The following is a 27,667-nucleotide window of genomic DNA, read 5'->3' as shown; positions in this document are numbered from 1 at the left end:
CCTCGCAAATTATTTTATTAGAGGCAGCGATGAGAAAAGCGGTTCTTTAAGGCTGCTTCAACAGTGCCACTTTTCATTATCTTTATCACAGCCCCAGCATCCTCTTATTCTTCTTAATAATCTTCTTCAACGCGTTCTCCTTCTCATCCGCCACCCTCCTCGCCTCATTCAACTGCCTCTCCGCAATCTCCACGCTGGGGACATTCGCCACACCACCCTCCGCCGCACCAGCACCCTGCTGAGCCTGCTGATGACCATGCTGACCTCTCGCCTGCTGCGCCGCCTGTTGCTGTTGCTGCTGAGGCGGCGGCGTCGCGGGCGGCATAATAAACTCGTTAATATACTTACTCGCCTCATCCACCAAAAACGCCCCCTTCTTCATCGTACTCCCATCTTGCACCATCTGCTCCATAACGCTCACGCCCCTCGTATTGCCATTTTCGAATTTCCGCCTCAGTTCCTCGAGATCGAAAGCGGGGAGTCTCATTTCGTTTTGCGGTTTGCTGGGCCGGAAACGGTGTTCGGAGGGCATTTCGCGGAGGGCTTTTTCGAGCTCGAGAAAGCGGGATTCGAGTTCTTTTGTCAGGGCGCGGAGGTGTGCGCCGGAGGGCGTGACCATGTGGCGGTCGAAGGTGCGGTCGTTTTCGCTGCCGCCGCGCTGGAGGGCTGGTACCTTTCCTGTCAGGAGGGCGTCGACTTCTTCTTTGGTGAGTCTGAGGTTGAAGTCGGATTTCCAGCCGGCGAGGAGGTCTTTGTGGGAGACGTTTTGGGGCGATTGTTTGAAGTGGTGGCTGTTGGAGATGCGGAAGAGGTTGTCGATGCATTTCTGGATCTCGGGCGCCGATGCTTTGAGCTCGTTGACTAGTTGCGCCGCGGTGAGGGTAGGGGTTGGAGGTGGGGATGGTTCTTGTGGAGGAGGTGTATGAGAAGGTCCCTGTTGAGGAGTGGGTGTCGATCCAGTGGGGGTCGCCGGCTTGGACTCCTTCGGTGTAGAGATTGGGACTTCTGGCTTGATGGCGGTGACCTCCGCCACTGGCTGCTTGCCCGGCGAGGCGGAGCGACTCGCTGTCGGTGTGGGATGCGCACTGCCAGGTGTCTTGGCTTTGGCTGGCTTGGGCTGCGTGTCTTTCTTCGTCTTCTTCTTCCGACTGACAATTGCCTCTTGAGCTGGCTCCTCCACGCTCGGCTTAACCACTTCTTCCGTCTTGACCTTCTCTTCTTCGAGTGCCTTTGCACGCTCTTGACGCTCTTTCTTTAGCTGGTTCTTGGTCTTGGTCCGAACTGGTGCGGACCCGACTTTGCTCGCGGCAGGGGGCGGCGAATTGGCACGTGATTGGGAGGTCGAAGTCATCGAAATGTTGTCGGAGATTGACACTTGCTCGCTGGACGGCGTTCCGGGTGGATTGATTGAAGCAACACTGGGCTGACGTGACGGGAACTTGTGTGCGGCGGCGCTTGGTGGCACGCTCGGCAGAGGGAACTCTTTTGCAGATGGAGTTTCTGCCTTTGGCGTCTGGGTCAAGCGAATAGTTCTCGGCGCAGCTTTGACCGCGGGTGATCCGACGCTCGGACTCTCGGGTAGCTTGGACAACGACGGCGTCTGCGAGGGAGCACGCTGAGATCTACCAGGAGTTGCAATATCTACCGGTGTTGCTGTAGTAGCGGCAGCTGCAGGGACAGGGGTTTGCTCTTTTTGCTTCGAGATGGCAGCTGTAATGTCAAGCTTGCCAGGCGGCTTGCGCTTAGTGCTGTCCGACTTGGAGATATCCGGTTTGCTGGGAGTCACAGGTGATGCGCTGTCGTCACTCGTCTTCACAGTAGCTTGGCCCTTCAATGCTGGTTGGATGCCAGAAGGACCAGGCTTTGTCAGAGTTGGAGAAGCGGGGAGTTTCTCCTTGGTGTCACTTCTGTCACTTTTCTCCTTGGTGGTAGTACTGGCCTCTTCAATAGCCGTCAAAGCTTTCACAGCCTCTTTTGCCGGCGGTTCTTTGGTCGATTCGACTTCTTCGTCTTGCTGGACAGAGAGATCATGCTTGAGGTGAGAAGAGCTGGCGGTTCTAGAAGGCTTCGTTGGAGTCTCTTCGACGATCGGCATATCAACCTCATCCTGGGTGCCTTTGCGGGAAGGTGTAGGCCGACTCGGCGTCCCTGGTCGGAGTGGCAACGCGGGCAGGATTTGCGATGCTGTTCGCCGCAAGCTCGCACGGCTGGAAGGACGAGAAGTTGGCCGCGAGGAAGAGCCCTCCAGATCTGGAAGCGCAGTTGGTCTCGACAGGCCAGGAGGCACGGTGGGTGTCGAGCGTCTGCTTTCGTTCGCGATCTGGCCCTCGAAGCCCGGCGGGATGGGCGGCGTCGACCTTCGCGATTCCTCGAGCGAGATCCGTGATGTGATGCTATGTTGTCGTGAGGGTCCAAGAGGAGGGAAGTCGGATTCATCTGCGAGGCACGTCAGCATGGCTCTCATCAGCACTACACCAACCTCACGAGTTTCCATCTCTTGTCATGCATGGCGGTTTGGGGGCGATGACACTACTCTACGGACAATGAAAAAACGCCAGACATCTAGGTACATTGCACGTCTCTCGTCACGTCACTTGTGAGAAGTAGTAGAAGCAAGCTATGAGAGCCGTTCGTTGTAACTATCTTTCCGTCAATCTATCAGCCACTAGTAGAACAGAAGCTGCGAGATACGTACAAGACGTGGCGTGACGAGAGACGTGAAGAAAGGGGAAACGCCTGCCTCGATCCAAAACACTCCAAGTGTGCCCTCCTCTGGCGCCTTGCCGACCACGGTCATGATGGTGGCAGCGCTCTAGAATGATGCTTTCTCGATGATTATCGACTCCGCTGGCCAGCGTCCAACACTTGGTGCTGGTCCAGGTCTGTCTTTCCGGCTCCGTGAACACCTTGCAGGAAATCCAGCCAAAGCTGGTCGCTAAGCAAACAAATCAAAAGCAAAAATGTCACCGCCACATGTGCATCCCATAAGAAAGACGATTCGCCGACCGTCTACCATCGCCCGCCGTAACCGCCATGCGCGACAGAGTACATACCACCTGCAGCGTTCGTCTGGCCAGCGAATGCACCCCCGCCGAGGCCGGCCGCACCCTGATGCAAGCGCGCTTGGAGAAGATGGTTGGGATTGGCGTCGGCCGAAACATCGACTACACCACCCCCTGAGGAGGAGGAAGTGTTAGCGTGCCTGTGCTTCTTTCCCTTCTTCTTGCGTTGCTTCTCGCCGTCGCCAAAGGCACTCAGCGATGCATAGGGTGGGCCGGGGAAGGCATTCGACTGGCTGGACTGATACGCTGCATTTGGGTGGGTGTTCTTGTAGTTGGGGAAGGAGTGTAACTCACGCTTAGCATCCACGCCACCGGCGCTCGCATCGCGACCGCGCAGTAACTCCCGGTAGTAGTTGTCCTGCTGGTTGCGCGACGTGCCAGCGCCGTACTGTAAGCCGCCGGTGGCGAAACCGTGTCCTTGACCGAAGGTGAGGTTGCCGCTGACTGGAGGAGTACCAGTAGTCTTGAGGCCCGGCGGTGGGCCTTGCACATTGCTGGTGTAAAACTGGCCGTGCGGTTGTTGATGTTGAGCACCAAAGTGGTTGCCAGCAGCTGGGGGCATCATGGATGATTGCTGATTCATCAACTTGGGATTTGCCACTGGCTTGACGGCGGCAGACGCTGAAGAGTCGTTCGCAAAGGAGTATCGTGAGACGTTACGTTGGTGTCCAAGCGGCTGATTCGATGGCTGCTGGAAGGAAGACGGAAAGTTGGAGCTCTGACCGTTGGCGCCACTCTGGTACGCACCTGGCGTACTGGGTTTGAACGTCTGTAGCAGCATCTGCTGGTGTTGCTGTGGAGTGAGTCCGCGGTCGCCAATAGCAGGATTCGACACACCACCGCCGAACTGGAAGTGTTGATCGAGAGTACCGTCTTGTCCTGGAGGTTGTATGGCACTGCGAACCTGATTGACTGACTGTGGTTCCTCGGGTTCGCCTCCAAGTTGCAAGCTGCCGCTCATCTCAGCATTGTCGTCTGGGTCGACAGCGGGTGGCTGTTGAAATGCTTGTACTTCTTGCTCCAGGCGACGCTGTTCCTCTTCGCGCTGCCGCCGCATGCGTCGTCTCGCGCCACCGTTGTTATCGAATAGTGGTGGGTAGCTGTTGATGACATCCAAATCGTCTTGCGAGAGCGAGATTGCAGCCCAGTCCAGCTTGAAATCGTCCACGTTGAAGTTCTTAACTAGTGAGACCAAAGGCGCAATCACAGACTTCGATTGCGGCTTAGGCAACGGTTCCGCAACTAGCTCTGACGATGGTGGCTCCTGAGGTTCGAGTGCGACAGGCTCTGGTTCTTGTTCCTGGACTGGCTCCGGTTGCGCGATCGGTGCAGGTGTGGCAGCAACAGGTGCTGGGCTCTCCAGAGTCGCGCTGGTGGATTGGCTCTCGGCGCGACTGGCCTGCGGTACTTTCGATGCCCAACTCGCGGTTGAAGGCAAGGCGGGCCGGTCTGGAGCTGGACTGGACGGCTGATCGCTACTGCTTTGTCGTGTCATGGGTTGAGCTGCAGATACGGGTTGCTGCGATTGGGGTGGAGGCATGCGATTACCGTGGGAGGAGCCAGCGTTGAGGGCAGAAAGGTCGGCACGGGAGTAGCTCTCGTTCGCTTCGCCAGGCTCGTGCAAGAACATGCAATTGCGGTTCGTGCAGTTCTCTCCTCGCAGGTATGCAGAGCAATACTTGGTGGTGCCAAACTGTGCCCGCAGTGTCCGGTCGCCGTTCTTAGACCCATCAACAGCTGCAATACAACTGGCAGCATCCTCTTTCCGCTCGTAGGTCACATAAACGCCAACAGATTGAGGATTTGATGGATCCTTGGCCTTGCTGACGACGATTTTGATGATCTTGCCGTATTGTCCAAAGTACTGGTCCCCGCGAAGCGTCTGTAACAGCTGGTCTTCTTGCGAGGTCGGGCTCAACCCGGTGACGTAGACCAGGTTCTTCTGTACGACGCGCATTCCAGCCAGATGTTTGCGACTCAGGTTGTCGGCTTCAGCCTTTTGCTTTTCTTTCTGGAGTTGCTGTAAACTCTTCTTCTGCTTCTGGGCTTGTCGCGCTTTGTGTGCCGCGGTCTCCTCAGCGGTGATGTTCTTGTATTCGACATCGGTGTCATTGTAGGGCCGCCGGCATGCTGGACAGAGTCCATTGAGGTTTGTCTTGACATTATGATAGCAGAATTGACAAATCTAGGTGAGGGTGTCAGTAGCGTGATGGACAAACATGGTGGTTTGACGCCAGACGCACCTGGTATCCACAAGGACAGGGACGGAAACTCCTGTCTTGCAAGTCCAGCTCCTCGACACAGAGCGGACACACCTCCTCCTCGTCATCGTCGATGAACTGATCTTGCAGTGATCTCGACATTGTGAAGGGTATGGTTCGACGCGTGCAGGTCTGGGGCGACTGCTCGAGATGGGATGCGCACCGAGGAGATGTGGCGGATGTGATGGAGCCAGGATGACGCGGCCGTGAAGTGTGGGCGTTTGGGCGAGTGAAGAAGTGTCGGCCAGGGTGACTGCGGCGTGTGAAGGGGTGGAGGGTGGATGATTAAACTGCAAGGTCTTGATGAAGGAGGTGCAGAAGGAAGGAAGGCGCATCACGTGTTGTTTCCCGCGGCTTGGTTCGTTTCCTCGGCTACGAGCCAATCAAGGACGAGCAACTCTGCATGACCACGACTTCTTGAGGAAGGCACGTCGAGACGAGCAGCACGACTGGACGACTTCCGCTCCGCCCCTCGCTCTCACACCACCCATTGGCCACCATGGCATCCAGAACGTCGCTGGCACGTCCGCTGCGGGCTGCTGTGGCTGCAGCAAAGCAGTCTGCCCAGCCGTCACCCAATGCTGTGCGAGCATTCGCGACCACGGCAGGCCGGGCGAAAGAGCTGGCAGGCGATGCAAAGGACCTCCCCAACATGAGACACGCGCAGAGGGGTCCTATGGGCAAATTGAATGCCCCAATTGTCAATCCAGCAGGTGAGATATCCGGGACAGCCATTGCGCGTAATGACCAGTCCCTGACGTATGCCATTAGACAAATACCAGGACAAGGCCCAGAGCCTCCACCAATATGGCCAGTACATCATGTCGTGTCTGCCCAAATACGTCCAACAGTACGTGCAGATATTCGCATGTTCAATGGGGCGGCATTTTCCTAACAGCCCTTAGGTTCTCCGTCTGGAAGGACGAGCTCACCATCTACATCCCTCCGGCCGGCGTCATTCCCACCTTCTCCTTTCTCAAATACCACACAGCCGCCGAGTTTACCTGCGTAGCCGATATCACCGCAGTCGATTACCCTACCAGAGATCAGCGATTCGAGGTCGTATACAACCTCCTGTCCGTCCGTCACAACTCTCGAATCAGGGTCAAGACGTACGCAGACGAGGCCACTCCTGTTCCTTCGATATGCAGCTTATACGACGGTGCGAACTGGTATGAGCGAGAGGTCTATGATCTGTTTGGTGTGTTCTTTGTGGACCACCCAGATCTGCGAAGAATCATGACGGATTATGGATTTGATGGACACCCCTTGAGGAAAGACTTCCCTCTCACGGGATACACGGAGATCAGATATGATGAAGAGAAGAAGCGAATAGTCGTCGAGCCGTTGGAGCTCACACAAGCCTTCAGGAATTTCGAGGGAGGTACTGCAGCGTGGGAGCAGGTTGGCCCAGGTCACGATCGCACACCTGAGTCGGTGAGTTACATTCGCACTGGAAAAGATACGTCCTGCGGCAGAGTTGCTAATAATAAAATAGTTCAAGCTACCGACTCCCAAGCCAGAGCCAAAGCCAGAAGAGGAGAAGAAGAAGTAATGGCAGCGGCAGCGGCAGAGGCAGCGGTGACCTTTCTAGACACTGTAGACATATACCTACCTTGTACATACAGTTCTCAACATGCTCGCCGAACATCATCCAGAAGCTCCGTGAAGTCCCCAGGCAACGCACAGTGGACGGTCGACCTGCTTTACCGAAGAGCCATAGGGATGAAGACTCGGCTAACTTGCAGGTCGTCTGTCGCCCTGCAGAGAGCTTCAGACATCACCTCTCCAAAGTCAAAAAATAAAAAGGCCAACCCCTACACATTACACGTCAAACACTCAACCCCTTCGATTTTTCCACTCTCCACCGATTGCTTCTCACGATAGCCAAGCCAAGAACATCAAGAACATTATATGCCAATCAAAATGGGAGACTCAGTGGACCGAGACGACCTCACTTCCCGCACGCTGCCATTCATGAAACTATCAGATGGCTCGGCAACATCGATGACCGCACCGCCAGCACCACTACCACACTACCTCAACACCGAGGGACGAGCAATGGCTCGATTCGCAGTCGAAGGCAACGTCGTGAGTACGTAACATCTTCTACCAATTCACCCACGCACCTCCACCCAAACCCCAAAACATCAACTAACCACACATCCCCCAGTAACCGGCGGCGCCGGCACCCTCGCCCTCTCCACCGCGCGCGCCCTCCTCGAACACGGCGCCACCGGCCTCGCCCTCTGGGACCTCGAACCGACAATCCGGTCCTCCCAACCGACCATAACCAAACTCGCCACCGAATTCCCCTCGGTGCGAATCCTCTCCATCGTCGTCGACGTCACCTCCGCCTCCGCCATCGCCGAAGCCATAACCGCCACCACGCAAGCCCTCGGCACAATCGACCACGCCTTCTGCTTCGCCGGCATCGTAGGCTGCTACCACGCCCTCGAGATAACCGCCGCGCAATGGCGCAAAGCGCTCGACGTCAACACGACGGGCTCCTTCCTCGTCGCGCAGGCCGTCGCGAAGCAGCTCATCGCGCAGAAAACCCCGGGGTCCATCACCTTCACGGCCTCCATCTCCGGGCATAGAGTCAATTTCCCGCAACCCCAGGTCGCGTACAATGTCTCCAAGGCCGCCATCCTCGCCCTGAAGAACAGTCTCGCGGCCGAGTGGGCTGTGCATGGGATTCGTGTAAATTCTATTAGTCCGGGGTATATGGATACGATTCTGAATGCCGGCGGTGGGAATATTGCGGAGGCGAGGCAGGTGTGGGCGGATAGGAATCCGATGGGGAGGATGGGTGCTGTGGGAGAACTGGATGGGGTTTGCGTGTTGTTGGCGAGTCGGGCGGGGAGTTATATTAATGGGGCGGATTTGTTGGTTGATGGTGGGGCGGTTGTGTTTTAAGGGGGTGATGATGTGTGAGGAAGACTATGTGCGGGCGAGGAAATCGCTCCACAGACAGATACATGGGTATTTTCGCTATACATACCAATACAATACTCCACGCCACTGCATCAACAACCTGGCAGCATCCATCCTAACCATACACAATCACGATCAATCACCCCGTCCCAAACCCCTCACTCCCATACCTCAACGCCAGACTCAACTTCTGCCCCAACACCCTCTCACTCCGATACATCGGCAACATCAACGTGCCAAAACACGTCGAACTCGTCGGCAACCTCTCCGAATTCTCGCTCTCATACCTCTTAACAATGAACGTCAACCCCCCTGTAATCGGGATCCTCTCCGCCGCCGTGACGAACTTGAGCAATTGCTTCTGCTTGGGCTCGGACCAGCTGCCGACGACGCGCCAGAACATGTGGATGTAGGGGTCGTTGGCGCTGTAGCCGTCGTATTGCGTGACGGCGCGGAGGGCGGCGATGTCGAGTTTCGAGGTGCCTTCGACGAGGGCTTTGAGTTGGCAGGGGGAGAAGAGGCGGAGGTGGCGCTTGTCGATGAGGTCGCTGTTCCAGAATCCTCGTTCGAATGCCTGCCATTGGGGCATTGCTGAGCAGTAGGAGGTGTGCAGGACGTAAGCTGTGATGTAGCTTTCCTTGTTCAGGGACGTGACTTCCTTGGGCTCGTACGGTACTCGTTCCAGCTGCCAGCCGGGGATCTCATTAGAGATGTCGTTTACATCCATCTCCGGATTGGTACTGGTGACTCTCAGGGGGATCCTTTGCCTGACTGGATCTTCACTGTAGTGACCAACGGGCAGGAGAGTCTGCATGTGGATGCCGTTGGCTTCAAATGGGTATGCCATTTCGAGGCCTGGGATATCTTCGTCCAACATGCTTTGCATTGAACTTGCAAGAGCTGGCCAACAGTCACGGATTTCGTCGATAGTGTGCTGAACGTTTGAGGGTGAAGGATACCCAGCCAGGATTCGGTAATAGACTCGCGGCAAGCTGATCGGTAGAGTAACTCCGTTGTATATCGCAAGAGCAATTAGTATTCCAAAGAGTTCAAACATGTGAAGAGGCTGAAGGCTCCCAGATTGAAAATGACTGATACCGATCTTCTCGTCTGTGACGAACATCTCTGTGATATGTTAGCACACGACAAGCGGTATGTCAGTGATTCTCGAACTCACGCGCTTCCACAGAGAATATTGCCTTGCACACAAGATTGAAGAACTCGATTTGGACACCACCAAGATCGTGGCCAACTTCGCGCTCCTCAATTTCGCCCAGGCGGACTCGCAGAGGCCGTCTGAGTTCGTCCTTCCGCCGTTGCCACAGTTGATCGAATGCATCCTCGAGTACATTTCCGCGGCTGACAAACAATACTAGATAGTGTTTTGTCGCATGTTTCGACTGATCTGACATGAGATGCTCATCTGGGAAGTAATCATATCGTCTCATCAGATTGATCGACTTTTCAATGATAGAATTCGCTTCCCTGTTGAGTGTCAGCTGTTATTGATTAGTGTATCATCATCGCGATTGAATACCTCATTTTCAAATGATTGAACAGTCGAAAGCAAAGCGTGAGCTGTTTCATGGAGAACAATGCCTTGAACTCAAGAACATGGCATGACTGCTTCCGTACCCCACGAGAGAGGTTCTGTTGAAAGGAGTGCACCAGCTCCGATGATGACAGCCGTATCCATATCATCGGCATCTGGTACAGGTCTAAGCTCGAGTTTGGATCTTTCCGCTGTGGTCTGTTAGCAACACCAGTGATTATTCCCCACACCGCCACGCAGATGGACCCGACTTTGACTTCGGGTCGACCGTCCCAGTGTTCAGCGGCCAGACGCTTGAGCCAGACGACCAATGCGAAGGTTTTGGGTGTTGGATCTTTCATTGCAAAAAAGCGGGACAGAAAGAGTGTTGCACAGTGGGTCGAGGGTGGCCTTAGCCGGCTCTCGAGCCAGAAGTCTGGGTAGCTGTTTTCCAACCCTAGTTCAACTGCCTGGCGTGCGGCTATTACCTGTACGATCCGACCGAGCAGTCGAAGGTACGGCTTGTGATGGATCGTGTCGAGGATCGTAAGCCAGTTATTGAGTTTGTCGTCCACCGGCATGCTTGCATTCTTTGTTGGGTATGCGTAGCCTTTGCTAATGAGGTCGTTAACCATTGTGAATGAAGCAGGCCGATGGAGTGGCAGCTTTGCCAGAAGCCATTCGACGCAGGGGACTAGGCCATCCACAAGGGTGACATTCGAGAGGAAGCCTTCTGGCTGGGTAGAGGGATCTTGTTGGGCTGCTTCAAGAAGTCTGGACACCCGGTCATGCTGATTCTTGAGCTCTTCAGTGTTACTGCAGAGAGTTCCAGGCTCCTGTAGTAATTTGAAGCTTCGAGTATCTGAGAGTTGTTGGTCGAGAGAAGAAGGGTCGCTGGGACTTTGGGTTTCTTGAAAACTTCTTATCTCATCCGTAGAGCGTGGTGTAGCGTGCGAGCACAGGTGGGCTCTGGGATTTGGACCGGCACATATCGAAACAGCAATCGTCCTTGCTGAGCGAGTAGTGAACTGTCGAATAGGTTTGCCGTTGCTGGTGTTGCGAATTCCAGTACGACATAAGACTTCTTTGCAGGCGGCATTTCCACAGCCGTCGATCAGCTGCTTGATGTAACGAGTGACCAGTTCAGGGACCTCTCTTCTTTCTGGTCTCGAATCAGATCCCTCACGAGCGTCGGAGCTTGCTGTTTCCATGATGGTGGTGAAATCGGCAGTGAGTGATTGAACCAGAAGATGCCGGTGTTGTTGATATCTGAGGTGGAATCGCGATCCATACTGAAGGGAGAAGTCATGACCGCATGACTTCGTGACCTGTTCCGTCGATATGCGGTGGTCACGATGGAGGTGTCGTTGGAAGAGGCAAGAGACGAAGCGAGTGACCTGTGGCTGACGCTCATGCACCGCCACATTTCGATTTGGATTTTGACAATCGTCTCCGAAAAAATATCTCCGTCCAGACCATCCATCGCCTCTGCAAAAATCTCGACATACTAGAAAATGTCGGGAACAAAGCGCAAACTGTCGCGTAAAGCGACTTCACCTGATAAAAAGCGCAAAACTAACCTGGATGCGCTGCGCTGGAAGGAGGTTTCTTTACCTGATCGCCTCGAGGACTATGAGGGCTTCTTCGGGCTTGAGGAGGTGGAAAATGTCGACGTGGTCAGGGATCCTCACTCGGGCATTCTCTCCTACAAGTCGACGACCGACCATGCCGCGGCATCGGACGATGGAGATGATGATGCAGCTTCTTGGGGGGGATTCAGCGACGAAGTTGAGGATATGAAGCCAGAGCCAAAGCCAGCGTCGAAGCCAGAACCGGAGCCAAAGACAGTCGCTCCCAAATCGAAGCCGAATCCCACGAAAAACGGCAAGGTCAAGGGCGCCGAGAAGTCTACGAGCACCGCTGCCACCTTCGCCGGACTGGAGAACGTCGCCGATGGAGAAGACGTCGATGTATCAGCATGGCGATCTCTGAAGCTGTCGCCAGACACGATGGCAGCCCTGGCCAAGCTCAAATTCACCAAACCGACGCCTATTCAAGAAGCTGTAATCCCACAAGCCTTCGAAGGTCATGATGTGATAGGCAAGGCATCGACTGGATCCGGCAAAACGCTTGCGTTCGGTATCCCCATTCTCGAGCGCTTTCTTGAAAAACGATCGACGACCAAGGCATCGAACAAAGCTCCGATAGCTTTGATCCTGTCACCCACGAGAGAATTGGCGCACCAACTCCACAAGCATCTAGGTGCACTGTTCGCTGGCGTGACATCAGAGCAGCCGGCCCTCGCAACATTGACGGGTGGTCTATCCCTGCAGAAACAGCAGCGACTGCTCAAGGATGCAGACGTTGTGATCGGAACGCCAGGCCGTCTTTGGGAGATTATCAGTTCGGGTCAGGGAGTTGGAACTGCTCTCAAGAGGATCGAATATCTGGTCATTGATGAGGCAGACCGACTGCTCAGCGAAGGGCACTTCAAGGAGGTCGAGGACATTCTCAACACGCTCGATCGCATCGATACCAACGACGACGATGCTACTGGGGAAGAAGATCAGGCCTCAGAAGCTCCCGCATCTTTGGAGACTCGTCAAACCCTCGTCTTCTCCGCCACTTTCGATCGAGGCCTCCAGAAAAAGCTATCTGGGAAGCAAAACCGCAAGCACAACCTCCTGGGCAACAAGGAGACCATGGAATATCTCCTTTCGAAGCTCAACTTCCGCGAGGACGATCCCCAGTTCATCGACGTCAACCCAGTGCACCAAATGGCATCTGGTCTCAAAGAGGGAGTCGTCCAATGCGGAGATACCGAGAAAGACCTCTACCTCTACGCCCTCCTACTCCTCCAACAAGCCAAGCGAGCCATGATCTTCACAAACTCCATCGATGCCGTCCGCCGAATCACCCCCTTCCTCCAGAACCTCAACCTCAACACCTTAGCCCTCCACTCCGGCATGGAACAAAAAGCCCGCCTCCGCTCCGTCGAGCGTTTCAGCGAAAACACCAAATCCTCCGTCGTCCTCGTGGCCACCGACGTCGCTGCACGCGGCCTCGACATACCCAATGTCGACCTCGTCGTGCACTACCACCTCCCTCGCGCCGCCGACGCCTACATCCACCGCTCCGGTCGCACAGCCCGAGCTGGCCAGGAAGGCCACTCCGTCCTCATCTGCGGCCCCGGCGAAGTCGCCAAATTCCGACGCCTCGTCGCACAAGTCCACGCGAAGTCTGCCATGGCGAAGCTAGGAAAACAAGGCTACTTCGTCCGGACCTTGAACGTCGACCGGAAAATCGTCTCCCGCCTCAAAGAGCGCGCTCATCTCGCCAAGATCCTCGCAGACGCACCCGCGGCGAAGGAGAAGCAGCGGAAGGAAGACGACGAGTTACGGAGACTGGCTGAAGAAGCAGACCTCGTCTATGACAGTGATGAGTTCAAGAAGGAGTCTGCAGGACAGCACCGAGGTCGTGGGGCGGGGAGGAAGAAGAAAGAGCAGGAGTTGAGCGAGTTGACGAAGAGGGATTTGGGGGCTATGAGGGCGCAATTGAAGGAGTTGCTGAGTAAGAGAGTAAATACGGGTGTCAGTGAGAAGTATTTGGCTTCTGGACGGGTGGATGTGAATGAGCTGTTGAGGGATCGGGAGGGAGGGAAGACCGGGGAATTCTTGGGGACTGTGGATAATCTTTGGGATTAAGAAATGATCTTTCTCCGCGATGCGGAGGATAACTATGGGCTAGGACAGTGGATCGATAGCGTAGTCGAAAGACGAGATTTGGGGAAATCTCTTGGAATCGTTCACCGCTCACTACTTCCTCAGTATCATACAATCCAATCGTCGAGCTCTCGGGGGTGAGGCATGGACGGTCTTTGGGATTGAGACATGATCTTTCTCCGCAGATTGGTGGCTATCCATGGCTTGGGCCAGTGACTCGATAGCATAGCCAGGGATCAAATCTCGGAGACGCAATCAAATACTCATCCATCGAGCTACCTCTTCTTAAAATCCAACGTTATCCCTTCCACGCCGCCCTCGAATTCACTCAAATCATACTCATCCGGATACATCTCGACAATCCTCCTCATCTGCCTCATCTGCTCCCTCTGCTCCTCCGTCGGCTGCGCATAAACATCCGCCATACTCGCCCCAACAGGCGGTTTCTTCTCCTTCTCCGCCTTGCGATACGCGTCCAGCACCGCCTTCCGCGTATCGGCCCTCAACTCCTTCTCCTTGCCCTCGTCCCAGATCTTCTTGCCTTCCATCCATTTGCGCAGGCGCGTGATGGGGTTGTCGCGGCGTTTCCAGTCCTCGACTTCGACTTTGGCGCGGTAGGCGAAGGAGTCGTCCGAGGTGCTGTGGTGCGAGACGCGGTAGCTCATGGCTTCGATGAGCACGGGGCGGCCGCCGTCGGTGAGGGCGAGGTCTCGGGCGCGTTTGGTCACTTCGCGGACGGCGAGGATGTCGTTGCCGTCGACGCGGATGGTGTCGATGCCGTAGCCTACGCCTCGGGAGGCGATGCCGTCGCCGCGGTATTGTTCCAGCGTGGGGGTGCTGATTGCGTAGCCGTTGTTGCGGCAGATGAAGAGGACGGGGCAGGCTCGCGTTGCGGCGATGTTTAAGGCTGCGTGGAAGTCTCCTTCTGAAGCAGCTCCTTCGCCAAAGTAGCATGCTACGACTCTGGGATCCTCTGTGGGATTCTGCTGGTTCTGCATTTTCACCGCATACGCCGCTCCAGAGGCGTGAGGGATCTGTGTTGCCAGTGGACTGCTAATCGTATGTACGTGGTACTTCTTACTGCCATAATGGACGGGCATATTCCTCGCAAGACCAGTGTCGTCCTTCGTTGCGAACAACTGCGCCATAAAATCGTCCAACGTGAAGCCGCGATACTGGAAGATACCTGTCTCGCGGTACTGTGCAAATATAGGATCCTTGGGGTTCAGAGAGCTGGCACTGCCGACTGCGATACCTTCTTCTCCAGCCGAGACCATGTAGAAACTTATACGACCTTGCCTCTGGGCGTCGAACATGATGAGGTCCATGATGGACACACTGACCATGGCTTTGTATAGTCTGATTGCCTCCTCATCACTAATATCTGGGGCGTGGTTTTGGTCTATGACTTGGCCTTCTTGATCCAGCACACGGTACGTAGGCATGGCATCTTCTTCGGTGGCTCGAGCGAAGTCGAGGTTGGTAGTGAAGCGACTGTTCACGGCGCCGGGGAAGTGGACTCTACGCGAACCGTTAGACACACTATCACGGCCTTCTATCGATCTTCTCACGGACCTGTCAGACCCAGGTTTCTGCGATACTGAGCTCCATCTTTGCTGGCATCTCGAGCAGAGGGATGATTGGGTTGCAGCCGTTACGCCTCTCTGAGCCAGGACATTCCGCCCTAAAACACTGATCGATCGTTTCGCCGCCATTGTGGCACGCATAACAGAAAACTACATGGTCATAACGTAGAAGGATGTGCCGGTGTTAAGAGAGGTGACCTCTGGCGGTTACCATCGGCCCATCAGCTTCCTTCTTCCCCACGCTCGCGGAGACATTGAGTTGGCGCTAGGAGGCTTTCCGCAGAGCCTCATCTCAGATCTTCAGAGCTTTGGATCTGGTTTCGGGACTCAATCAACACTTACATTGTCACTTCAACATGTCGGCCGCCGTACCTCGTGCAGCCAAACGCTTACGGCTGGCTCCCTCGCGGAGCTGGGTGTGTTCAGAATGTCGGAGGAGTTTCGTGTCGAGCGTACGGCAAAGACAGCAGCAACATGGCCAGGAAGACAAGACCACACATTTCGGTTTCGAGACGATATCCGAGTCCATGAAGGCGTCGAAGGGTACGGCACATAATGGATTGCCTTGCAAGTAGATTGCTGATCTGGTCATACAGTTGCCGGCGTCTTCTCCTCTGTGGCAAGCAATTACGACGCGATGAACGACTTCATGTCTCTCGGCATCCATCGACTCTGGAAAGACCACTTCGTTCGATCGCTCAACCCCGGCGTACAATACGCCTCGCTACAGGAACAGCAAGAGGGGCAGAGGATACTGGACATTGCAGGTGGCAGTGGAGACATAGCCATTCGAATGCTCGACCACGCCACGAACATCAACAGGGACAACAAGACACATGTCATAGTGTCCGATATCAACCCGGATATGCTTGCTGAAGGACGGAAACGATTATCGACAACGTCGTATCAAGCTGACGGGAGAGTGGACTATCTCGAGGCGAACGCTGAAGACCTCAGCGCTGTCAAAAGTAGCAGCATCGACTTATATACTGTCGCATTCGGGATCAGAAACTTCACACACAAGGACAAGGCTCTGGAAGAAGCTTTCAGGGTACTGAAGCCAGGAGGTGTCTTCGCTTGCCTCGAGTTTGCACCACAGCTCTCGAACCCTCTGTTCAATGCTGTATATAAGAGATGGTCGTTCAGCGCGATACCACTGATCGGACAGATCGTTGCGGCGGACAGAGACAGCTATCAGTATCTGGTGGAGAGCATCGAGCGGTTCCCTTCGCAGCCTGAGTTTGCGCAGATGATTAAAGACGCTGGATTCTTGATACCTGGGCAAAAGCCTGATGGCACATCGATAGAAGGCGGTTGGGAGGATTTGAGTATGGGCATTGCGGCGATACATAAGGGCGTGAAGCCGTTGTAGGAATATCTGTACAACACAATGCACAACTTTGACAGTCAGACCGAGCTCTAACTAGATTTCCACTCGGGGCTGATGAGTCGTTTATCTTTCGATCGTCAAGATCATGTAGCCCATCGTCACACTCGCATGAAGCCAGACCACCAATCTGCACCGCTCTGCGACAGAAGCTGCAACTCTAAACTTTAACCACCACTTCACGCCGGTGCCTTTGCCAAAGATAACCTTCCCCAGCTCGAGATCACCTCGTAGCCAAACTTACCGATTCTTGTACCAAGGTCAGGCACAGAACAGGCAGGCAAGAAACAAGCCTCGCAAGCTCGCCTCAACCAAAATCCCTCCACGGCCAAATCTCACCGACTGTGACATGGCGTGCTCAATCATCCCCCCGGCAGGCAAGCAACCTCGGGTTCATACACCTGTTTTTCGAGCGTCACACCAACAAAAACATATGCTTTATGGTAGGCTCACATAATCAATGACGAGCACGTTGTCGCGCTGTGATCGGGGATTAGCTTGTGAGAACTACGTTACCTACTTCGAGATGACGGGTCGATTCGGGGCTTGCGAAAACACGGCGTACCTATCCAAGTGTCTGTTTCTGCTAATCGGCTAGGAACACGACGGCAAGGCCGGTAGGTGGGCAGGGTGGGTCTGACTACTCCATGTTCGATGAGCGAGTGTTTACTTTCCCTCCTTTTGTTAACTCCATTGTGCATATGCCAACAAAGGGATCCTGACGCCGCGACTTGACGACTACCCGGTTCAGAAAGCATTTGCTAATCTTTTATCGCGCGGCTGGCCCTATCGTCCGAGAAGGGCTGGAGGAAAGATTTATCTTTCGTCATACATATCTTTATCTTCACTTCACCTGTCTCTCCTAATAAACCGTACGATAAACCATCTTGGTCCTGGAAATCTACCGTCAAACACGTGGCTCGCGACCCCCGAGAGAGACAGAGAGGAAACAATGGACTCCCCACGCCCAACAAAAAGACAACGCCTCTCAGGCACCATCTCCCCCATAACACCCATCTCGCCACCAGAAGTCGAAGATGCCACATCAACCACCACAACAAACAGCCTCACCCTCGCCCTCCACGTCCTCCAAACCGAAGCAGCCGCCCTCGCCAACCTCACAACCCTCTACAAAACCTCCCCGCAAGCCCAACACAGCCTCCAAGAAGCCATCACCACCATCCTGCGCGCAAAGAAATCCGGCGGCAAATTAATCCTATGCGGCGTCGGCAAGTCCAGCTACATCGCGCAAAAACTCACCGCGACGTGTAAATCCCTAGGGATCCCGTCGTCCTTCATGCACGCCTGCGAAGCCGCGCACGGGGATTTGGGAGATATCCGGAGCGAGCGAGGGGATGTAGTGTTGTTTGTGAGTTTCAGCGGGAAGACGCCCGAGCTGTTGAATCTTTTGCCGCATATCCCGCCGGAGGTGACGGTTGTGGCCATGTCGTCGCATTTGGAGAGGGAGGAGTGTTTGTTGTTGAGGGCACGGGATGAGGAGAGGGGGATTCTTTTGCCGGCGCCGATTCCGGTCAAGGAGGAAGTGTCGTTTGGGGTTTCTGCGCCCACGACGAGTACGACGGTCGCGCTGGCGGTTGCTGATATGCTGGCGTTGGCTGTGGCGGATGAGATGCACCGGGGAAAGACGAGAGAGGTGTTTCTGAAGAATCACCCTGGAGGCGCGATTGGGATCACGCACCGCGAAGTGGAAGAGGTCAAGAAGGCGAAACTGGACGTCTCGATTGTGGAACTGCCTAGTCCGAGTATATCTGCCGAGAGCGAGGATTAAATTTAAATATTCTAAAGGGATACAGCAGGAGAAACATGTGTTCGTCTCGCATCATGGAGCTAAATTTCTCATCTCAAATGAGGCACATCGCAAGCAAGTTCTCTCCTCCAAGAAGATCGTGTGCCTAGACTTTGAGCAAAGCTGGACCGGATCATCGTCATCATCATCAAATTCCATCCATCACAGCCCGAGATTGATTCTCTGCCAGCAGTTTTCGACATCTTCGCAAAGCGTGGTAAAGTCCGGGTTCTCAAGGTTGTCGATCATGAAGTCAGCAAGCGCAGCCTCTCTGTCTGCTCTGCTCTGGGCTGCATACGTCTCCAGAGACAGATCTCCTGTCGACTGGAGGGCCATCGATACACGTCCAAGAGCGTCATCTTTGGCGGGAGCGACAGGCCTCGCGGATTGGTGGGCACTGGGCGAAGGCGATTCGATCTCATGGGGAGCATCAGTATGGCTTGTCAAACGCTGCAAACCAGTATTGGCAGACCGCTCTGCCAGAGGCTTTGCTTTGTTACGAACATCGTCCATTGGCGACAAGTGTGCGTTGGTCTGCTCTCCAGCATACAGCTGAGGCGGCTCCAAAGGCCTGGCGATCGATGAGCTGTCTCTTCCTAAAGCTTGTGCATTCTCAAGCCTTGAAGCGCTTGTGTACGGTCGACGTTCTGGCGGCACGGGAAGGTCCTGTGGCTTCGCACTTAGCGGTCGTATGTATGTTGGCTGGGAATAGAGGTCTTGAGCACGAGGCGCAGATGTCTCTTTCACCATCTTCGGCCGCTTTAGTGGCGGCAGCTCAAGCGCTGAGCTTCCAGGACGTGAAGAGCTGCTGCTCGTTACAGGTCGCTTATGAGCGTCCTCTTTTTGCAATCCTCGTGACTTGGCTCCGATTTCTGGGATTGTGAGGGACGTGCCAGATGCAGAGGTTCGAGGCCGGTGCTCAGGAGATCCGGAGGATATGTAAGGGCCAGTGGGGGCATTTGCAGTACCAGAGGGCCATTGTTCATGACCTGTGACAGCCGTAGAAGGTCTCGTATCACCACCCACATTTGACGAAGTCTCACGGTCTTCGAGCGCCTGGCGTATGGCATCTACAGCTGCAGTGTTCGATGCCGACGAAGGTCTCACCGTTCTGGGATCCGCTGCGGCTTCCTGAGGTTGGTAGGTATACACCGGGTTTGGGTTCGTCGTATGAGACCTCCATAGTTGACCAGTTGATGGTCTCGATGGCACAGTATCCCGCGGAGCTTGTACCTCGTCCCGACAGATAATGGGCCGCCCACCACTTTCCTGTTTTGGACCAGCTTGATGTTCTTGGCCGTGCGATCGAAATCCTCCACCATCACGATAGTAGGTTGGTTCTCCGCGCTCTGGGGGCTTCGTGTGCGCTTGACGTTGAAGGCTTCGACCATAGAAATCCTCGTCGTCTGCGAGAGGAGGTGCTTTGATGGGAGGTCGCATAGGCGTACTTCTCTCTTCCTTTGGTCGATACTTCTGGTCATCATAATGTGATCCCTGATCAGCCGTGAAATACGAAGAGCTGGTTTGAGCCGTCAACGGACGGAAATCTGTGTGCGAGGTATCGGGGCGTGCGTTTTTCGACGTCGCCGGTCGCCCAGTTGCGCTCTGGTCGTGAACTTCCATACCACGCCTTCGAAGAGGTGCAAGAAGTTGTGAGCAGTCCGAAGCGCTTTGCAGCCGGATTTGGATCCTACGAGTCTTCATCAATGTTTAGTGGGCGGGTCTCGCGCAATGGCTGTCTGATCAGGTCTTACCACACCACTGTCGAAAAGACGATAGCGAAGCGCCAAAGCTGCGTCTTTAGTCATGCCGTAGATGGGCAATTGTTCTGTACGAATACCGTCCAGACCTCGCTGTGCAGCAGTTCTACGAGCACTCAGTGCGTAGTCCACGTTTGTGCCGATATCGATGGTTTCCTTGCAATTGATTAGTCTTGGCTTCAATACGATGATCGCCCTCATCGGTCCGCCCAATGTGAAATGCATGTATATCGCGACGCTCCTGGACATTGGTGGCGACAATGCTCGAAATTGCAGTGGATATCGTTTCGATCGCCGGTCATTCAGCACTTACCAACGTCGAGGTTCCACTGACGATTGTCATGACCATCGCACCACTTGTTTCGTTGCCCTTCAATAGCACGGCCAGGTTGTTGTGTTGCATGTGAGTCCATCGGCCTTTGCTGGAGGCATTGGGGTCGTCCAAGTACGAGTACTTGGCAGCCTGGAGGCACAGTTCGACCGCCATGGCTGCTGCGAGATCAGTGCTGTAGGTGAGTGATGTGAATGTTAGACTCTGTTGAGCCGAGCAATGGTTTTGTCCGCTGCAACACGCCACACACAGCCGCCGTCGCCTGTGTCTGCGACTTGTCGCATGCGTGAATGTTGGAGGGTGAATGTTGGAGGGAGTTGAAGTTGAAGTTGAAAGTAGTTGGAGTCGAGGTCGAGAAAGTCGCGAAGTCCCGTGATTGGTTCAAGCGGAAGGAGCGTGGCCGGACCGCGAACCGCCGCTAGCGCGAGACGCGACCTGTGGACAGCAGCATGCAGACGGGGAAGAACAGCATTTCAAGGCCTGATAACATTGCAGCAAAGCAGTCGCAGCTCCTCCGATGATATCGCACGCAGTATCCTCGATGCGATAGATCATATTCTCTGTTTGCGCGTTGTGTAACCCAACGCTGCCGGCCGCACCTGCGCCGGCACGCCGACCTCTCCAACATGCCTGCTCCCAAGCGCGGCCAGTCAATCGAGCACACCGTCGAGCGCGAAGATTTCATAAAGAAGTTGACGGAGTACCATGAGAAGCGAGGGTGAGTGAGGACGCCGCGCGAGCATTCCAGTCTTGCGAAAGTGCAATTTGCGCTGACACGTCGCCTATGACAGGACCACCCTTGATCCAGAGCCAAAAGTCGGCATCCGTCACATCGACCTTTTCAAACTCTACAATCGCGTAGTCGAAGAAGGTGGATATGACCTGGTATCGGACACCAAGGCGAAACCTTTGATGTGGCGCAAGTTTGCGGAGGAATTCGTTGGCAAGAACCAGTACACTGCGGCGCAAGCGTTTCAGATCAAGAACGTCTACTACAAGAACCTATGCGCGTACGAGATCAGTACTCACTGGGAGAAAGAGCCGCCGCCGAAGGAGATACTCGAGGAGGTCACAGCAAAGGGAGGGAACGTCATGACCCGCACATTGGAGAACTTCGTGCGGCCAGCGACCCGAGATCAAGATAGCTTACAGAATGGAGACGCAAGTGATACGAGCCCTGAGCAGAAGACGCCGAAGGAGGAGAAGGTAGAGACTACAGAGGAGCCTGGGAGTGCCACTGGACGTTCGACCCGCGGGTTACGGCAGCAACCCCCTCAGCGCGTTCTCTTCCAGCCAGAAGTCGGCACTGGCCGTCAGACTCGACACCAGAATCAGGCTGCGCATGCCTCGCCGACTCCCGGCGCAGGACCAAACGGTGTCATGAACGCAACCTCGCTGACGAACGGTGCGTCGTCCACACTCGCCTCGTACGAGCCCGCTCAGGCATACCCGCTCTCCCTCAAACCTGTCATCACACCTGCAAACAACCCAGATTTCTACCGCAATGAGCGTAAAAGGAAGCTCGAGGCCAATGCTGGGCCCTTGGCTAAGAAGTACAAAAATATTATGCTGCCTGGTACTGGATTCATTGGACCCAACATCTACATGCGAGCTCAATTGGCACTACAAAGCGGGATTCCTGACGAAGAGCAGTACGCGCTACATCATCTTGTCAAGATCAGCCACGAGCGTGGCGACAAGTACCGCTTCGATCAGTTTCCCGGACTTGCTGACGCGTTAACGAGGAAGGTTCTGCAGGTGAGCAGCCTTTTCTACGACATCGAATGGGATGTCATGTACGACGAGGAGTTCTTTGCGGGAGACGATGAGACACTAAATGGACTTGATGGCACGCCTGATATCCTGCAAAAGATTCAATCGCGCATTCCCGTCATCTCCAACGACACCATCCTGGACTCGCGTTTCCTTTCACACCTGAATCGAATCACAGAGGCCGCACTCGTCATCCGCAATATGTCGCTACAGGAAGAGAACGCTGCTTACCTCGCGCGACTGCCTCTTGTACGTGATCTCTTGGCTGTCGTACTGAACCTACCGCATCATCCAGGCACTATCGAACTGCAACATTACGCGCTGGACATCTCCGAGCAGATCCTCAAATACGTTGACGTGACATCTCAGGATGCCGTATACAAAGGCCTTCTGGCGCAAGTCAGCAAGTCAGATCGAGGAGCTGTTGCAACAGCGTTGCGTTCCATCAGCCGGATCGCCATGACGCTTCCGACGCCTAAGAAGCTCGACGATGTACCTGCTTCAGTCCTCAGACGCTGTCAGGAGCTCATTTTGCTTGAAGATGAAGAGCTACGAGCTGCTTGCCTCGACTTCCTCGGCCAGTACACTTCGACGAGCGACAACGTGGAGACGCTACTTCGAACTTTGGACGCTGAGGCGCTTGCCCGACAACTGAGCCATCTTACATTGTTCACCGCCAAGGAACATCGAGATCAGAGGTCTACTCGGCGTCAAGCACCCGATGATGCTATAGCTCCAGTGCCGCGTCTATCAAGAGTCCTGGTGGAACAACTCCTCAAGATGGACGAACCAGAACGTTCTTCCGAGTGGCTTCGCATGTGCTTCGTGCCTGACCCGACTACAGAGATGACACAGATCTCTCTCTGGCAGGCATATCAGGGCACGTTCGCACCTTACCATGCCACACATCCACACCTGATTGCCGGAGACTTCATTAAGAATGTCAGCACCACGTTTCAAGGCGCCACCGCTCAAGTTGCAGGCTCGAACAAGTATGTCATCAAAGGCATCAGGTCGAGAAAGGTTCCCATCGATACTGGTATCATCCCCGGGTCAAAGGCTACCGATAAAGGCAGAGAACTTAGTCGGTGCCATTGGAAGGTGACGATACCGATCGAAGGCACAAGAGATCCTCTGACTGGTCGTATGTCAGCTCCCACAACTCAAGATCGCGAGTGCGGAGACTGGTTCAGGACCAGCGATGACATGATGCAACACATCCTGAAACATCATCTACAAATTCCCATCAAAGCAGACACGCCTACAGATGGTGATAAGATGGAGGTTGACTCCAACAATACCCCTCGGTCATCAGCAACACCTGCGAATGGCTTGACAAACGGAACACCCAAGGACTCGACCAAAATTGCATTCGACTTCGAAGCTGCCGACAAAACGACGCACCGGTGCAGATGGGCGGACTGCGATCGTGCTTCGACTGAAGTCAGTGACACGCAGATTTCCAGAACCAAGCTCTTCGCGCGACACGTCGAAACTCATCTGCCAGAAACGGAGACTTCTCGGTCGAAGCACAACGTCAAGCCAGACGCGGTAGCGGCTCCAAGTGCAGAATTCATGAGGCTCACCATGCTGGAAGATGAGAGGGGTGAGGCGACGGGTGTGCCTCTTCGTGCCGTGGTAGTTCTGCGCAATCTTGCCCGCTTCATGCCTAAGCAGCTAGATGTGGGCAACGGTGCCAGTGCTATCAAGAGTGGTCATAAGAAAGAGGATAAGACTGACGTGCTTGAGACGGTGTTTGATGGCGAAGTGAGGGAGCGGCTCTTCCATGCGATGTCTTATTCGAAGACGATGAGGGATTACGTGGGCGCGGTGTTCAGGGCTATCAAACATAGCGAAAAGTAAGTCTGCGGATGAGGTGGTCCTGGTTTCGGTCTGCATTTAGCGAGGAGTTGAAAGAAGGCCACGAAGAGCGTCGGCCAGTGTAACAGTAGTGCTATATTGATCTTGAATTTGGAGGCGACGCTCGTGAGCAGCGTCCATCTGGGCCGGCAATTCTTCGGCTTGAGCGTCTCCATGACACGAGCACTTCACTTCATCACAACTTTAGCCTTGAACGCATAAATTCACAGCAATTATCCCAAAACTGTGGCAGCTTCACACATGCACTCGTACTTCACACGGCAGCTTCGTCCTGTCTCGAACTCATGAGATGGCGGACACTTCTGGCTGCTAGACGGACGATTCGACTGCCTCCTGTTCGCCCGCGCCTTCCAGCAGCAACCATCGACAAACAACGAGCATTGTCATGGCAAGCATTCAAAAATAGGTTGAAGATCTTGGCCATCAAAATTCTTCTCTCGGGCAGTAAGAAGGACGGAAAGTGGCAACGAGCAGTCATGGCTCAACCTCAGCCCGCGCAACTCCTTGGCCCTTCCAACCACATCCCACTCCTCCAGCAACTGGTCGGTCTGACACCACGACAAGACGACTCACAGAATCTTCAGGATGTCGTCTTTATTTGTATAGATTGCGAGGCATTCGAGTTCGGGCCCGAGAAAATCACGGAAGTTGGGGTCTCTGTACTGGATACGAGTAAAATAGATATGGTCAGTCTGACATCTAGTGTTTCTTGCATGGACTAATGATGGGCAGATCAATCCTGAAATCACATCCTCAGACTTGATTTCCCACATCGAGTCGGCTCATTATCGTATCGAAGAGTACGGCCACCTCAGGAACAAGCGATGGGTGAAGGGAAATCCCGACGCCTTTGCATTCGGCAACTCAACGTGGATCAAAAAGGCCAATGCGAAGCACGTCCTTCTACGGATCTTCCAGGATGCGGCAAACCTCTCAAACGCCAGCAAGTTGAGATCGCCGCTGAAGGGCGGGGCAAGAAATGTCGTGCTGGTCGGCCACGGCATCAAGAATGAGGTCGACTACCTCAAATGTCTGGATTTTCCACTCGAAGGTGCTGATAATGTAGTCCATAAGCTGGATACTTCGTCAATCCTCACCAACAAGAAGAATCAAGTCTCCCTCAAGCATTTGCTGGAGTTGGTGGAGATCGAGGTTGACAAGAGCCATCTACACAATGCTGGGAACGATGCTGCATATACTTTGCAGGCGCTCATGGCTATCGTAAGTACTTGTATCGTATCTCGCTCAACCGTGGGCTGATGTATTGTCCTAGGCCGTCAAGGAACACGCCGTATCTGGATGTCTGGTGAACGTCCTGGCAGAGCAAAGAGCCGAGAGGGCTGCACAAGCGGCTGCGAAGCAAGCTGAAAGGGCCGAGAAACGAGAGCAGCAAAAAGCACGAGATCAGGCAAAAGCTGCTGCCGCTGGTTCGAAGACTCCTGAACAAGTGGAAAAGGAAGCAAAGGCAGCACAGGAGAAACAGGCGATGATACTGCGGAAACGAGCTGAACGAAATGATCGCAAGCGGCAAAAACAGGCTAGTCGAAGCCCGTGAACAGCTTCTACGACCAACTCATGGAACGAGGAGTCAAGATGAAGAGCTGATCTGTCAGAGACGACCTTGATAATATCGCGTCAAACCTCTGGACCCCTGCGCATGCGTCTCAGCGATCACCGTCGAATTGCATGGCATGAAGATGCCTCGACTGCTTGGAAGATGTCCAGATTGGACTGAGAGGAGTTCCGGAGAGCATGCGTCGTCTCACCGTCCAAACGAACAGGGACGAGACTTAAAGTGGTTGATGTAGCATCGACTAACATCAAATACAACCCAGGGCTCCATTGCCACATTCATGAGGTCTGCTCGTGCCTTCAGGACGATCCTCTCCAAGAACACCTCGCGTACCTCATGCAATTCTCTACCTGTCCCAAAGAAAGTCGAATTCAACGGAAATTATGCCGTCTGGACTCAAAGAGACATCTCATCAGCACCTGCCTCCGACCAATCACTCAACGTGCTCCTGCTCGCTCGATGAGCAGCTACTTCCATTTCACCATAACGACGGAAGGACCTACGAGCACCTGTCAGCTCCTTTGTTTACTTCCCACCTCTCCCCATCTTCTCCTCCGAACATCAACACCACACATCGGATATCACACCAAGGCAGCCATTCGTCCACATCCAACATCCGCCTTATTCGCATCGCAAGATATCCCAACATCACACTCAAACCACCTTGAATGCCAGGCAACCTCACTGTCGCCATCATCGTCATCATCCTCTTCGTTCTACTCGCGGCCGTCGGCATCCTCATCAGGAGATTCCAGACTCGAGTCAAGCGGGCACGTCTTAGCAAAGAACTCAGTTCTGTGAGCGCTGAAGAGAGACTTTGAGAAGAATCGTGAGCCTCGTACCACTTCATCTCACCCTTGGTGTCCTCTCCGCTGACGAGAACGTCGCAGTCAATGTTAGACGTCAACTTCCAGAAAAAGAGAGACTCGGTCGTCCAGTGGATCCGTAGAAATCCCAAGCTCATTGTCCGCACCGGCTCGTCCATTATCGGGACCTTCGCTATCCTGTTGTTCGTCTACATAGTCTACAACGCCAAAACTGAGAAGTGAGACTGGAAAGCTCACATTGACGAAGACCGGTTCGAGCCGCGGAATCGTGCTGCCATTGTGGAATACATCAGCTCTCAGTTCGATCTTATCCAAATCCTGCAATCATGCCGCTCTCAGCCCAAGTCTCGGAACGCCTGATCTATGGCTTTTCTGGGAGTTTCGGTAGCCTAGGCCTCCTAGCCATCCTTCTCAGTATCATCTACTGCATCCGGCGGAGGAGGAATCCACGACCAGATCGTGCCATGCCCATCGACGAACGTGCCCTGGACGGATGGAAGGAGTGCTTCAGGTTATGCGGCAACAGTCTGGCAAACCTGGTGAAGGCTCCTTACAACTTCGTGATCCAGAGGAGGCAGCGTGGCTCCAGTCAAAACGTCAGACACAATCAGGACAACGAAGCTGCTGTGGCCGTGGACGGCAACTCATCGGACAACATACAAATGGAAAACGTGCATGGCAGGCCAAAAAGCAATGACTCCATCAGACCAGCTCCAACAAACGACGACGGCCAGATCCAAAGCGAGCAGCAAGACAACAACTTCAAGACCAACCGAAGCGTCTGGAGCAGACTCCCACGCTGGAACCGCAACAAGAACACCCCCGACCCCGAACCAAACACCCAACTCATGGAAAGCCCAAACTATGACGACATCGAGCCTGCCCCTTTCCGCCAACCACGTGGTGAGCGTCTGCTGGGAACTTCTACCCACATGGGCTAGCAGCGTCAAAGCGAGGTTTCGAATATGACGGACCGGACTGAGGAGATGGCTGAGGAGTATCGAGCAGAGATTGATGAGCATCCCATGCTGGCGGCTGACTCTGAAGAAGAGGGTAGCGTTACGCAGAGTGAGCTTCGTCGACATTGCCGGTGGGAGGAATGAGTTTGGAGGTTGTTTATGATTTTGTTTATTGTTCGCTTGTCTTACATTCGGGTTTGTTGGCAGCGTGTTGTTCGCTTCGAGTACATGTTGTTTTGAAAATGCATACGTTTGATCTCGTCAGTTCAC

At 54.3% G+C, this 27,667-nt stretch overlaps 11 protein-coding genes across 11 annotated transcripts; 7 read left to right on the top strand and 4 right to left on the bottom strand.

Moving 5' to 3' along the window:
• Positions 1–85: 85 nt before the first annotated feature.
• Positions 86–5,425, bottom strand: M409DRAFT_18378 (uncharacterized protein; the record flags this gene model as incomplete). Its single annotated transcript, XM_033804470.1, has 3 exons — positions 86–2,436; positions 3,054–5,247; positions 5,306–5,425. The coding sequence occupies 3 exons, from the start codon at positions 5,423–5,425 to the stop codon at positions 86–88; spliced, it is 4,665 nt and encodes a 1,554-aa protein (XP_033672151.1).
• Positions 5,426–5,822: 397 nt separating this feature from the next.
• M409DRAFT_63615 (uncharacterized protein) lies at positions 5,823–6,878 on the top strand (the record flags this gene model as incomplete). Its single annotated transcript, XM_033815680.1, has 4 exons — positions 5,823–6,036; positions 6,095–6,173; positions 6,229–6,760; positions 6,822–6,878. The coding sequence occupies 4 exons, from the start codon at positions 5,823–5,825 to the stop codon at positions 6,876–6,878; spliced, it is 882 nt and encodes a 293-aa protein (XP_033672150.1).
• Positions 6,879–7,249: 371 nt separating this feature from the next.
• M409DRAFT_35822 (uncharacterized protein) lies at positions 7,250–8,242 on the top strand (the record flags this gene model as incomplete). Its single annotated transcript, XM_033810451.1, has 2 exons — positions 7,250–7,418; positions 7,497–8,242. 2 exons carry the CDS (start codon positions 7,250–7,252, stop codon positions 8,240–8,242), a joined length of 915 nt encoding a protein of 304 aa, XP_033672149.1.
• Positions 8,243–8,399: 157 nt separating this feature from the next.
• On the bottom strand, positions 8,400–11,002 carry M409DRAFT_50724 (uncharacterized protein; the record flags this gene model as incomplete). Its single annotated transcript, XM_033811609.1, has 3 exons — positions 8,400–9,385; positions 9,438–9,745; positions 9,798–11,002. 3 exons carry the CDS (start codon positions 11,000–11,002, stop codon positions 8,400–8,402), a joined length of 2,499 nt encoding a protein of 832 aa, XP_033672148.1.
• A 303-nt stretch (positions 11,003–11,305) lies between these two features.
• On the top strand, positions 11,306–13,495 carry M409DRAFT_50723 (uncharacterized protein; the record flags this gene model as incomplete). The annotated part of the gene is made up of 1 exon (XM_033811608.1): positions 11,306–13,495. The coding sequence occupies one exon, from the start codon at positions 11,306–11,308 to the stop codon at positions 13,493–13,495; it is 2,190 nt and encodes a 729-aa protein (XP_033672147.1).
• A 293-nt stretch (positions 13,496–13,788) lies between these two features.
• M409DRAFT_63611 (uncharacterized protein) lies at positions 13,789–15,228 on the bottom strand (the record flags this gene model as incomplete). The annotated part of the gene is made up of 2 exons (XM_033815679.1): positions 13,789–15,034; positions 15,089–15,228. 2 exons carry the CDS (start codon positions 15,226–15,228, stop codon positions 13,789–13,791), a joined length of 1,386 nt encoding a protein of 461 aa, XP_033672146.1.
• Positions 15,229–15,455: 227 nt separating this feature from the next.
• Positions 15,456–16,471, top strand: M409DRAFT_63610 (uncharacterized protein; the record flags this gene model as incomplete). The annotated part of the gene is made up of 2 exons (XM_033815678.1): positions 15,456–15,642; positions 15,696–16,471. 2 exons carry the CDS (start codon positions 15,456–15,458, stop codon positions 16,469–16,471), a joined length of 963 nt encoding a protein of 320 aa, XP_033672145.1.
• Positions 16,472–17,438: 967 nt separating this feature from the next.
• M409DRAFT_18371 (uncharacterized protein) lies at positions 17,439–18,275 on the top strand (the record flags this gene model as incomplete). The annotated part of the gene is made up of 1 exon (XM_033804469.1): positions 17,439–18,275. The coding sequence occupies one exon, from the start codon at positions 17,439–17,441 to the stop codon at positions 18,273–18,275; it is 837 nt and encodes a 278-aa protein (XP_033672144.1).
• A 180-nt stretch (positions 18,276–18,455) lies between these two features.
• M409DRAFT_50719 (uncharacterized protein) lies at positions 18,456–20,540 on the bottom strand (the record flags this gene model as incomplete). Its single annotated transcript, XM_033811607.1, has 3 exons — positions 18,456–19,991; positions 20,048–20,209; positions 20,367–20,540. The coding sequence occupies 3 exons, from the start codon at positions 20,538–20,540 to the stop codon at positions 18,456–18,458; spliced, it is 1,872 nt and encodes a 623-aa protein (XP_033672143.1).
• A 470-nt stretch (positions 20,541–21,010) lies between these two features.
• M409DRAFT_63608 (uncharacterized protein) lies at positions 21,011–24,020 on the top strand (the record flags this gene model as incomplete). The annotated part of the gene is made up of 2 exons (XM_033815677.1): positions 21,011–21,102; positions 21,176–24,020. The coding sequence occupies 2 exons, from the start codon at positions 21,011–21,013 to the stop codon at positions 24,018–24,020; spliced, it is 2,937 nt and encodes a 978-aa protein (XP_033672142.1).
• Positions 24,021–26,764: 2,744 nt separating this feature from the next.
• M409DRAFT_18367 (uncharacterized protein) lies at positions 26,765–27,379 on the top strand (the record flags this gene model as incomplete). Its single annotated transcript, XM_033804468.1, has 1 exon — positions 26,765–27,379. One exon carries the CDS (start codon positions 26,765–26,767, stop codon positions 27,377–27,379), a length of 615 nt encoding a protein of 204 aa, XP_033672141.1.
• Positions 27,380–27,667: the final 288 nt, after the last annotated feature.

Source organism: Zasmidium cellare, assembly GCF_010093935.1.
Source record: "Zasmidium cellare ATCC 36951 unplaced genomic scaffold M409scaffold_5, whole genome shotgun sequence".
NCBI classification, from domain to species: domain Eukaryota; kingdom Fungi; phylum Ascomycota; class Dothideomycetes; order Mycosphaerellales; family Mycosphaerellaceae; genus Zasmidium; species Zasmidium cellare.
This window is presented reverse-complemented; position numbering and strand designations above follow the sequence as displayed.